This window comes from Triturus cristatus, chromosome 11 (genome assembly GCF_964204655.1).
Source record: "Triturus cristatus chromosome 11, aTriCri1.1, whole genome shotgun sequence".
NCBI lineage: Eukaryota > Metazoa > Chordata > Amphibia > Caudata > Salamandridae > Triturus > Triturus cristatus.
The window spans coordinates 225696822-225709744 of NC_140594.1; the positions used below are offsets into that span (position 1 = coordinate 225696822).

General features: G+C 46.5%; 1 protein-coding gene across 2 annotated transcripts in view; it reads left to right on the forward strand.

Annotated features, from left to right (window-relative positions):
* The window catches only part of ANKRD13A (ankyrin repeat domain 13A), a 350794-nt gene that overhangs the window by 113670 nt on the left and 224201 nt on the right, over nt 1-12923 (forward strand). For both annotated transcript variants that reach the window (XM_085636228.1, XM_085636229.1), the window contains one exon: nt 159-240. In XM_085636228.1, the coding sequence (XP_085492354.1) occupies nt 159-240 (82 nt within the window). The remainder of the gene's footprint in view (nt 1-158; nt 241-12923) is intronic.

Here is a 12923-nt window from a genome sequence, read left to right on the forward strand (position 1 = left end):
TTAGAAGTTTAGGTAATTTAATATGTATCACAACATAGATAGATAGCTGCTCTATAGCAAGGCTTTAGTTTTGTTTCAGATTGCTGTTTTTGATAATTCTGCAGGCATCATGTGTTGTTTAGATAACTATTTGTTTATTTTGTGGGCATTTCCTCAAGGTGTATACTGCTAACAACATCCATGTAGTGACAAAAACAAGGACAGAACATTTGACGGATGAAGAAAAGGCCAGATACAAAGGTGATTTTACCTGTGTTTACACCTTAGATTGTAAAGAAAATCATCAATAACTTAAAAGTGCCTCGAATAATTTGTGAATGTGTTGGATTGCAAACTAGCATCTTCCAAATCCTTTTTGTTATTGTTTTGAGTTGAAAGGGAAGTTTACTTTTAGTGTTATAAGATATGACTTCGGGATTTAGAGCGATTCTCGCATCTGTGTTAAACGTTCCATTTTCAAGAGTGCTTTTCACTTATACTGAACCAGAAGCAATGCAAAGGTTTTATGTTTTGCAGTGGCTTCCTCAGGAAATGATCTTAGCCATCTTCTAGATGAATATCACAGTGACAGTTAAACTCATGCATCATGCGGCTGTTTAGGACTAAAGCTTATACTGTGTTGAAAGGAAATAAGTGCTGCACTGTTGTTTAATCCTTTTTCTTTATATGTAGCTCAACTGCTCACTGTCAGTGTCGCAGCACTGCCCAGCATGAAAGGGTACAAATAAAAGTTACAGTGTACTTGTTATTCACTAGCGTGATGGCTACAGTATTTAGTATCTTTGTCTGGGTATATATTTAATAAACTGCTAAAGCCCACTCTCTTTACCCTAAACTTGCATATTATTCACTACTCCTTTCTCACCTGATCGCCTTTTTTCAGAAGTACCTTCTCCCTTGTTAGTTTAAAAAAAAAAAAATGTTAATTTTGTTTTGAAAAGAAAAATAACACATTGAACAAGGCATGAATACACAATGCACAATAATTGTCTTTCCACACTTGTCTCATTTGGCAATAGCCCAAATGTAACGGCCATTGTAGGTGAATCTGTCGATGAGTCTGAACGAGCCGGGCAGGCATGAAGAACAATCCAAGACTATATTACACTTGTTTCCCAACAGCAGGGACATACAGTACATCATTCAAGGCTCCTCCCCCGTTGTCCTGATAACAATACCCTCCCTCCGCTTCCCTTTCCACCTCTAGATCGTAGTATTTTATCCACGGTGCCTATATCTTCCGAAATTTCCGCGGACAGCCCCTAGCCCTATACGTCACTAGTTTCTCCACCATATTTCGCTATGTCCCATTTGTCCACCACTACCCCCAAGTTGGCTAATATAAGTTTGCGTCTTGAGATATCCACGTATGTGGGGATTCCTAGGAGAAGAAACCGTGGCTCTAATTCTTATTTGGACTTCAAGGATGTTACTAAGCTCCCTCACAATCTTTCCCCAGTATACCTGGATCCTTGTACATTCCCACAGAGTATGTATGAACCTTCCATTTTCTACATGGCACCTAAGGCATTCTGGACTTTCCGCCCTCCTTATTTAATAAAATCGTGCTCTAGCACAGTAGGTGCGATCAAGGATTTTGTATTGGATGAAACGTAACCGAAGTTTGATTGCCACTTCCCGTGGATGCATGAGAGCGGCCTCCCAATCTATATCTTCCAGAACACCGGTGGTGGTTTCCCATTTAGTTCGGAGTGGACCTAATTTGTTGGGCATTTTGTTGAGTAACGTCTTATAGGTAAATGAGATGGCTTTAGCCGGGATCTCTTCCTGCAGGAGGCGATCCTCTAACGGGGCGTATTCGGTCAATGTCTTCCCCTCCAGCCCTTTCGCAATCCATGCATGTTTCAGATAAAGGTATGCATATGCCTGAGTGTCGTCCAGCTGATACCTGTCCTGGAGTGTGCTAAAAGAGGCCAACTCACCCCTGTTCAAGATATCCCCTATTTTATAAATGCCCATCAGGTCCCATTTCTTAAAGCCTCTTAGCTTCCCCACCTCGGTCAACCTATTTCCTTCCCACAGCGGCGTCTCTCTGGTGCACCTCTGGTCCCATTGCATTTGCTCCCTTGTTAGTTTTTAACATTTCACTGTGATGCGGATGCTCAATTCAAGGGTCCATTCAACTTTGCTGATTGTATAGGAAAGTTTATAACTCTTCTTGGCTACTCAACGAAGTAAAGAAAACCCAACAACCTAAGGAGCAGAGGTACCAGCCCCAAAAGGTAAGGGGTTTGATCATTTGTTGTGGGGTCTCACCCTGCCTTTTGGGGGTGTGTGGCCAATTTTTGGAATAGTTGTCCAGAAAGGCACAAGTCATCCCCTGGAGTGACAGAGAAGTATTCTTGCACCAACCTTTAAGGAAAGTAGAGGGAACTCTGATTTTTGTGTGATTTTAAGGCCTTTCAGCGATTAAATGATGGTCTTCTAAACCTTGTTTCTGACCATCTATGCCTCAAAATTGGGAGACACCTTTGATATGGAGACTTTTCTTGGTCTTTTCCTTAACTTCTCCAGTATTTAAAGATTGTTTATGCTAGTATAATTAGTGCTCTATAAGTTTAATGTTTGCTGCTGAGATGTGTAGTTCTCTGTATGTCACAAATTTGAATCCAGGCTTGGTTAATCCAGCCTTCTATTCTTCTGAGTTTGTATACTGAGTAGTATTAAACCGATTAATAGTAACACCTGCTGTTTTCTAATGGGTACTCTACAGTTCCCCATAATTAGCCGTGTCTAAATACAAATCTTCAGCATCAAAGGCAGCATAATATTTTAAATCAGAAAACAGTGCCTCTATGGCCTGAACGACCCAATCATCAGAGCGGATGTTCTTTTTCACAACATCACCCATTGAAACACGAAGAACATTGGTAACATTAATAACCTATGTGGGTCCATGAATTTGAAATTTAACAGCATCCCACACAATCCCATCTAACACAGGCCAGGCAGTAATATTCACAAAAGTCTGGTCCCTCTTCATGATATGTGGTGAGGAGTGGGGGGCCAAAGTTCCATCAATTAATCTAATTGTAGATCTTTCTTTGAGATAGTGTCCATTTACAAGACGAAAAAATAGCACCACAAATCCAGTGGACATAAACAAAAAAAATACATATGAGCACCAGCCAAATGTAAGTCCAAGGGGGAATTAAAAAATGTCTTTTAAACCAAACAGCAAAAATAAAAACTTTTGATGGAGCAGTGGAAGTCACAGAGTTAGTGTCAAATGAGAAACGTGACTGGTTAACTGCAGTTGATTGTAAAACAGGCAATGATACATCTGTGGGATAAGTATACTCAGTATCTTCAGTTGGATCACCAGCCGGTGGTGGCAACAAAGGATTAGTAACTGTATGCATCTCGATGGCAATATCAGGCATGGTGGAAGAAGCCAGAGCCAAAACAGAATTTCTCAGCATCGCAGGGCAAGAGACCGCTGGAGTCATACTAAGAAGAATCGGCCACTCGCTGTAGTTTGACATTGTCAATGGAGATGTACCTGTTATGCTTGCGACCAGGAAGTGGAGGTAAAATGACTTTCTTGTACCCTGCACGCCAAGCACTGGAACCGGTGCACGATAAGAGGGGCCGAACTCCTTCTTGTTCTCCACCTTCTCACGGACCAGGTGACCAACTCGAGATAGCCAGCCGACTACCGGAATCTGAAGCGCAGCATCAGATGTGGAGGGCAAGTGTTCCTTTGCAAGACTGTCTTTGGTCTCTTGTAGATTCTGTAATACAGCACAGTGATCATCTACGTCAAAGGGTGCGGCTGACGCCGCCATGTCTAGACCATCAAGGTCCGGGACAAACATTTTTATGCCAAAGAGCATTTTGTATGGGGTCCGCCCACCCAGAGACCTTCTAGGGAGATTATTAAGTGCACGTTGTACGTTATACAGATGGGCTAACCAATTCCTGCCAGTGCCTAAAACCCTAGCTGTCAGGGATTGCTTTAAGTCACGGTTCATTCGCTCCACCACACTATTACCCTCAGGCCGGTATGGAGATGAAAATTTGACTTGGACCCCCAAAGATCTCATGGCTTCTTTGTACGTCTTAGAGGCGAACGCAGGGCCCTGATCGGAATGAAGGGTACCACATGCAAAAATTCCCACAAAGACACGCAAATCCCTGATGACAGTTCGAGCATCAGCACTCCTTTGTGGCCATACCCAGAGAAAACGTGTGCACGAATCCACTGCAACTAAGATATACTTGTACGCAGTATCAGAGGAGAAAGGACCGCAGTGATCTAGATAAACACAACCAAGTGTTCAATATCTACGTGGCCCCCTTGGTCACACTACTAAGAAAACATGGGTTCATCCCTTTATCTTACGCGGATGATACCCAACTCATTTTTCCCTTTGACAAATCATCTCAGACAGCCCAAGCATCCTTCTCCTCTGGCATGCTGGCCATCTCTCAGTGGATGAGCAGCAATTCTTTATAGCTGAATGCCAGCAAAACGGAAATTATTCTATTCGGAGAAGCTCCCCTTCTGTGGTCGCCTACCTGGTGGCCCAATGAATTGGGCACTGCCCCCGCCCCCGCCCCTAAAACCACAGCAAAAAACTTAGTAGTGCGTCTCGACCAGGCCCTGACAATGAAAGATCACGTCTCCCACACAGTCGGCGCATGTTTTCAGGCGCTGGGCCTTCTGAGAAGAGCCCTCCCTTACCTTCCGGACTCCTTTCGTAAGACTCTTGTACAGGCCCTGGTATTGAGCAAATTTGACTACTGCAACGCCCTTCTGGTCGCTGCCAATGAGACCGCCCTTAACCGTTTGCAAGTGGTACAAAACACCGCAGCCCGCTTAGTTGCCAACGCACCCTACAGGTCAGCCTCACTCCCATTGCTTCAACAAATCCACTGGCTACCTGTGCGGAAACGAGTGAAGTTCAAGCTTTGCTGCCTGACACACAAGGCACTGTGGGGCTCCGGTCCTCCTTACCTGGCGGAGAGGCTCCATCAATATATCCCCAGAAGAGACCTGAGATCTCGTTCTAAATCCCTGCTTTTAATCCCTAGGATAAAAAGAACACGGACAGGAGGTAAGGCCTTCTCCTATCAGGCGCCCTTAATATGGAACCAACTTCCCCTACCCTTAAGACAATGCCCGGATTACCTTAAATTCAGAAAGATATTGAAAACTACTCTCTTTTTGGAATAACACTTACCGTTGCCCCTTTCGCAGCTCCGCTAGCGCCGAGAGACCCCCCTGGGGGTGATTCACGCGCTATACAAGTCATTTAACATAACATAACATATGTACAACTGAGTTTGTGGTGGGCGCGCAGCAGTGGAAGGTTTAATCTGCTGGCAAATGTCACAATCAACAACATAAGTGCGAGTCTGTTTATACAACCCGCGCCACCAGTAACGCTGTTGTAAGAGAGTAACAGTAGCTGAAACGCCGGCATGGGCAGAGGCCATACCTTCGTGAGCCGCTGTTATCAAGGAGGGTCTGCAGTCCGCGTTGGGAATCAATCTGTCACCAACGTCGTTAATTCTCACATTGGGGACTTTATCAGGATTTAAATGATAAGAGTACCGAGAAGGGAAACCTCTCGGGTAATTACGTCCCTTCTCCGTTGCAGCAATAGCTGCCAAGATGTCATCATCAATCTTACTTTTGGATCTTGTAACTGCTGCTACTAGATATGTCGCCACTGCTGTTTTCGCCGCTTCGTCAACTAAGCTGTTTCCGACAGCGTGGACACCAACTCGCTGGTGCCCAAGAGTGTGAATTGCATTCGCGAGAGGCAGAGCCTGCTTAAGTTCTCCCACCCGAACCCAAAGCATTTTATGCTTGATTGTGCTACCTTTGGAATCGCGATATTCATTCTGAGACCAAAAGAATAGATTGTCGTTAAAAGACTGAACACAGTAAAATGAGTCACTCACTATAAGAGTAGTAACCCGAGGATCAGCAAACTCCAGTGCAAGTACCAGAGCACGGAGCTCTGCCAACTGTGCGGTACAATCACCCAATGATTGCGTATGCACGACATCGGACTTGAATTCTCCATTCACGAAAGTACCCGCTACAATTGTGCAGGCCGCTAAATAGGCATGCTTCGATTCCGTCGCCGGTTGCGCCGAACTGTCAGTGTAAATGACACAATGGTAATCTTCAAGCGGGCGCAAAGACAGAGGAGCTGGATGAACGAATTCATACTGCAAGTACTCCTGAGTCTGCAATGAGGCATCAAAGATATAGGTGACATCTGGCGATGTCAAAGAAGTGGCCCATTGTATCCAACGTGGATGTAAAGCTTTAGAATTAGGTACACTGGCTTTCGTCACTGCCTCCAGAGCAGGATATGGTGTAACCACCAACATGCGTTTTCCTTGCGACAGAGCTCGTTCTTTAAGAATCGCCATCTGCACCGCAGTCAAAACTTTTTCAACCGTGGAAAAGCACAGTTCAGCCGAAGTGTACAGGTGTGATTTGTAGGCAATGGGGGACTGTATAGCCCTCATTGAACGTTAAGTACGTGAAACCCACAGCGCCCGGCACAATTCTTATTACCAGGTTAGTGTGGTTATTACGTGTCAGTAAGTATTTTGAAACCGGAAGATCAGCCTGCACAGATTGCAAGATAGCTGAATGTTCTGGCAGCCAGCTCGATTTGGAAAAAGTAGGTTGTACCAAGGCATATAGCGGCTTGATACGCTGGGCATAATCGCCCGAAATTCAGAAAATCCAGCAAAAACTGTAATTTCTTCAGCGTTGTCGGAGCACGCAAGCATACGCACTTCTCCAAGAAGTGAGGAGCTAATCCTCGACCTTCATTGTTGAGCTCGTAGCCCAAAAACAACACTGTATACTCTGCAATGTGAGACTTCGCAAAGTTGAATTTGTAACCGTAGTCTGCAAACATAACAATGATGCGATCAACGCGGCACAGATGCGGCCATAACTCGTCGCCAGTGAGATAGATATCATCAACATACGAGTACGCATCAGGGTCAATGCTCTCTAACAGAGAGACAACACGTGCGGCAAAGACGCCAGGGCTGTTTTTATAGCCCATGGCTAATCTCTTAAACTGTTTTTGTTTGCCGCCAGAAGTAAACGCTGTCCACTGACTACTAATAGAGGACAGGTTATGGCTGTAAAAGCCATTGGATATGTCAAGTGTGGTTGTAAACCTTTTTCTCATGAGACTATCAACGAGGGCAGAACTGTGGGTATTCTGTACAGCACACGTCCGACAATGAGAGTTCAAATGCCGGTAATCCAAAACTAGGCGGTACGACCCATCAGGCTTCATTACAGTGAATAAAGCATTATTCATTGGTGACACACATGTTTCAGTAACACCCTGATATTCCAATTGCTCAAGGATTTCCGCGACGTGAGATCTAGCTTCGCGGCGCATGGGATATTGCGGCTGAGGCATAGACCGTAAAGGAATCTCATGGCTTGGCGACAATTTATCCCACCCAACCTGAGTACGGTACAAAGCCGGAGCAAGCACCTGAGCCCACTCTTCGGCAAATCTTTGAGCGTGCTCCTTTGGCACTGTGTGTGCAAAGGACGGGAGGATCACCTCCTCCCCTCTAGGAGCATCCAAAATGAAAGCCGGGGGCCAGTCCGCATCCGCTAAGAGAATATCATAGGAAGAGGTCAGATTATCCCAAAAAATCCCTTGTATTGTACGTTGTATGTCACCTTCAATTAAGAGGACTATGTTATATAGTCTGTCAGGGGGAGCCACTCGAGTATCAGCAGTTTGTACAGTTATGAACGTATCAGTTGCTGTCGCCTCCAGATATGGACGCAGTGCTTGCCGCACTACTGTAACCTCCGCAGCACTGTCGAGCAGCGTTAGTGCCCATGTCAGGTTCCGAAGCTGCGTTCTCACTATTTGTGGCATACCTCGCTGTTAGCGCAGCAACTTTCTTCTTCTGAAACGGGGGACGTTGACGTGCAAACTCGTCCTGCGTGCCTTTACCGTCAGGCTGACTTCGTTGCTCACGTCCTTGTTGGGCACCCCGACCTTTGCCACGTTCTCCGGCACCGGACTGTGAGGCCGATGTTTCCTGTGAAGAACGAGGAGAACGTTGTTCAGTAACCTGAAATCTATCAGGTGACCTAATACTAGTGCGATCGCGCAAATCGTATGTGCGTTCACCAGTCGCCTGTACCGGTGACGCAGGACGAGACCCCTGTTTCTGTTGCTGCTTTCCCTGTTTCTTTGTTCTCCAATTTTGTTTAGGAAAAGTTGGACGATCGTCTTTAACAGATGAACTCACCTTAGTTTGCTGTTGTATGTCTGGAATGACAATAGTTGGCTTAATCCCTAAACTACTGCGGCCAATAGTTCTATAAGCCTCCGCAATAATTTTAGGCAACTCTCGGGGCTTATCGAGTTAGTCAACGAGGGCTAAACCATTAGTTCCTGTGTTTCTCCACAGGAGTAGAGTGCGGAAATCCTGCCTCCAGCTGGTCAAATTTCTCAGCCAGCCAATAAGGTAAATCGTCCTTATTTTGGGGGCGCTTGCCCATTACCGAATTAACCATGACGGGACTAATGACAATCCTGGCTGGGCCAGCTGGCTGTCCTGCAACAACAGGTGCCCCCAGCTGCACGTTATGTGAAACGTATTGCACTAAAGCCCTATATACTGTAATCAGGGCTGTATGGAGGACACATAACTCATCCACCGTAGCCGTTAAATAACGAGGATGAGGTGTAAATCCGGCCAGTACCGGCCAAGTGGCCCCTGGAATTGACAAAGGGCCCATTCGAACCGGTGTAACTGTATGGGGAAGGGCGCCATTAAACCAAATGCGATGCTGCCAGGCTGAAATAGGAATCTCCTGCGTCCTATATGGCGTATAATTTGCTGGGATCCACGTGGGAGTATAGGAGTGAAACCTATCATCATCCGCATTCACTGCCGGCATAGTCACCCAAGAGTAAAACAACTCGTAGGGATATGATGCATCAGCACTCACCACAAAAATAACAGCCATCCCATCGTCCGGCTCCCCAAACTGCGTCAAATGACGCCGCAGAGGTGTTCGGCTATGTGCTGCAATATCGACCGCCATAAGGACACGGAGAAGAACAACAATGTATATTTATAGTAGCACAAGGGTTCAAAAACATAAAAAACCTTTTTAATTCACAAGCTTGATTGAACTTATTGCACCAATAGGTAGGTTAAAACCGTCACCCCCGCTATCCGGAAACAAGAGTGAGGGCGTCGTGGCCTAATATAAGCACTATTAAGGCGTCTCAAATCAGAAGCCCAAACGTTAGGTGTGCCATGTTTCAGGGATTCTGCACAGAACTATGCACAGGAAACCAGGACCTCAGTGAATTGCGGTGTACCAAAAACTCGCCTCAGTACCCAGAACCCCTATCCGACCAGCATCATACCATATAGAAGCTACCAATGATTAGACAACCCAGAACATGCAACTTTAGAGTACTCTCAGGAATGGTGGGAATCAGAAATACCTGTTCGTTATTATTCTCATATCAATCCACAACAAGAGTATTCAGAGACACAGTAAAGTTTAAAATGTTCATTTTATAAACTACGTGTCCTAAGATGCAGTACTTTGGCTAACATAAGCAGACAAATGATAAAAATTAAAACCACCAGCATTGTTACGATACCATAGAAAATGAAAGGAGAAATCATATTACAAATGATAGTGGAATACAACCACCCTCCCTTCGCTAGTAAGCTAGTATTATTAGAATAATTGAAGGTCTCTAGGTTTGAATGGGGAACCCCATACCATAAAGATCAGCTTAGGTGTATCACATCACAGGGTCCGCTTTGCTCTGCGCCTGGAAAAGTTCTTCTCCAGAATGTGTGTCTAATGCATGCAAACTGCAATATTAAAGGCTCTCGACTTTCAGATATTTGCAGCTGTGTGCGTGTTATCGCTAGAGCGTGGGCCGATCAACCTGAACTCAAAAGCATACATTGTTTGTTGGCTCAGACTGTTTCTGCACACAATGTTCAGACCAAGGTCGCAGTGCACGTCTAGGGATGTGAACAACAGACAGTTCTCATGTGAAGAAAAGGTAAGCAAGCAGTTTTCAAATGATCCATCTAGCTGCAGTGTCGTGTGCAAAAGCAGCAAAAGTGGCAAGATAGCGTTTCTAACATCTAAGACGCTTATGCTAACATAGCAATGTGTGCATCTAAAACACTGCCTCCACTACAGGCCTTTGTGTGAGTGGGTGAGAAGATTGAAAGTGATTTTCTTCTCGACGGGGAGCCAATGTAGTGTCTGTAGGTGTTGGTTGATGTGGCAGTGGCGTGGTAGGTTGAGGGCTAGTCTGGCGGTGACGTTCTGGAGTTTGCGGGTGAGGTTCTGGTTGATACCGGTTTAGAGCCTGTTGCTGTAGTCCAATCTTCTACTGATGAGGGCGTGAGTGACCGTTTTCCTTTGTTCAGGGAGGATCCACTTTAAGGTCCTGCGGAGTAGGCATAGGGTGTGGTAGCAGGAGGAGGTGATGGCGTTGCCCTAGCAGTCCATTTTGAGTTCGGAATCCGCGATGATCCTGAGATTACGTGCGTGGTCCGTGGGTGCGGGGGGTCCCAGAGGGCGGGGTCCACCGAGTGTCGTTCCTGGCGTCGGGGTGTGGGCCCATGTTGAGTATCTCTATTTTGTCCGTGTTGAGTTGAGGGCAGCAGCTCTTCATCCATCTGGTGACGGCTTCCATTCCATCTTGAAAGTTGCGTTTGGTGATGTTGGGTATGTTGGATAGGGAGAGGATGAGTTGGGTGTTGTCTGCGTAAGATGTGATGTTGAGTCCGTGTGCTCTGACGATGCCTGCGAGCGGGGCCATCTAGATGTTGAACATTGTTGAGCTGATGGAGGATCCTTGTGGGACTCCGCAGGTGTTTGGAGTAGGTTTTGAAAGGAATGGAGGGAGTCTGACTAATTGCGTTGTGCTGGATAGGAAAGAGAGGATCCAGTCAAGGGCCTTGTCCTGGATTCCCACGTCATGTAGTCTGCGGGCTAGGGTGCGGTGGGAGACAGTGTCTAAGGCCACGTAGAGGTCAAGGAGGATGAGGGCCGCAGTCTCCACTCTGTCAAGGAGGGCGCGAATGTCGTCTGTTGCTATGAGGAGTGTGGTTTTGGTGCTGTGGTTCTTCCTGAAGCCTGATTGCGATCAGTCGAGGATGTTGTTTTCTTCGATGAAGGCGGCGAGTTGGCTGTTAACGGCTTTTTCAATGACTTTGGCTGGATAAGCGAGTAGGGAGATCGGTCTGTAATTCTTGAGGTCGGTGGGGTCAGCTGAAGGTTTTTTCAGGATAGGTTTGAACTCTGCGTGTTTCCAGTCGTCTGGGAAGGAGGCAGTCTCGAAGGAGCGGTTGATGATGCGTTGCAGTTCGGGGGCAATGATGTCAGCGACTTTGCCGTAGATGTGGTGGGGGCAGGGGTCTGAGGGGACCCCAGAGTGGATGGTCCTCATTATCCTCAGATTGTCTTCGATGCTGAGAGCGGTCCAGCTGTTAAGTGTCGATTGCGTGCCGCTGTGTGCGGTGGGAGGGGGTTCCTTGTGGGTGTTGTTGACGTCGAAGTTGTCATAGATGGTGTTGATTTTTTGATGGAAGAAAGTGCTGAATCTGTTGCAGAGGTCTTGGGAGGGGGTGATGTCTGTGCACTCGCTGTTGGGTTGGTCAAACTCTTTGCTGATGCCGAAGAGTTTCTTGCCGTTGTGAGCATTGGTGGGGATTCTGTCCTGGAGTGCTTCTTTCCTGAAGAGTCTGATGAGCTTGTGGTGGGTAGCTGTAGCTGTTTTGAAGTTGTCGAGGTCTGTTGGGGTTTTAAAGTTCCTCCACAGTTTTTTGAGTCGTCTGCAGGTGCGTCTGGAGTCTTGGGAGTTCGGTGGAAAACCAGCTGTCTTTCTTGGCATGGGTCTTGGAGGTTTTCCTGAGGGGGGTGATGGTGTTGGCGCTGTCGGTGATCCAGTTGTGTAGAGTGCGGGTGGCGGGGTGGTGGGGTCATCGTCTGTAGTGGTGGGAGCGAAGCTGGCGAGGACGGTAGTGAGCTTGTCGTTGGAGATCTTATTCCAATTCCTGCATTGCCGCCGGTGCGGCCGTCTGCGGTGGATGTTGGATTTGAAGGTGAAATGGACGCAGTGGTGGTCCGTCCATGGGAGTCCGGAGGTGTGGCTGAAGGTGACGGAGTTCCCTGCTGTGAAAACGGGGTTGACGATGTGCCCAGCTGAGTGTGTAGGTTCCGATATGATCTGCTTGAGTCCGATGGTGTGGAGGTTGTCCAGAAGAGCAGGGGAGTTGAGGTCATAGCGGTTGTCGAGGTGGAAGTTGAGGTCTCCTAGTAGCGTGAAATCGTTGGAGGTGATGGCATGTGGTATGATGATGTCTGTGATGGAGTCAGAGTGTGGTAAATAATTTAATTACCGGAACTTAATTTGATGCGGAAAATTAATAATAATAGCTCAGAAAAATAAGAGGCAGAATCCGTGGTATTAGAGGTTCGGAACGGGCTTTATTCCAAAATCAATTCGAATTGATGGGCTCCATATTCCATCACCACGAAGGTTCAGGAAGTGAAGGACCATACTTTATTGACAGGTAATCATTTTTATACAATAGGCATTACAGTAAAACAGATGCAGGAGGCGTAACAATTGATAGCAAAGATAAAACATACATGCGTAGCTAAAGTGGGTGTAACTGGGCGTAACTTAAAGAACGTCATCAGGTATGATGTCACAATAGGGTGGTTCCATGAAAGAATTTCGCAATGTTAGCAGAAATACTTGGCAGAGATGCGCGCGCAGCAGCATGACGTGTGATTGACGTGCAACTAGGGGGTGAAGGGGACTTGACATTTAGCTCTACATGTGGAGACAGGGAGTCTGGGGGGTCAAGTCAACCTAATC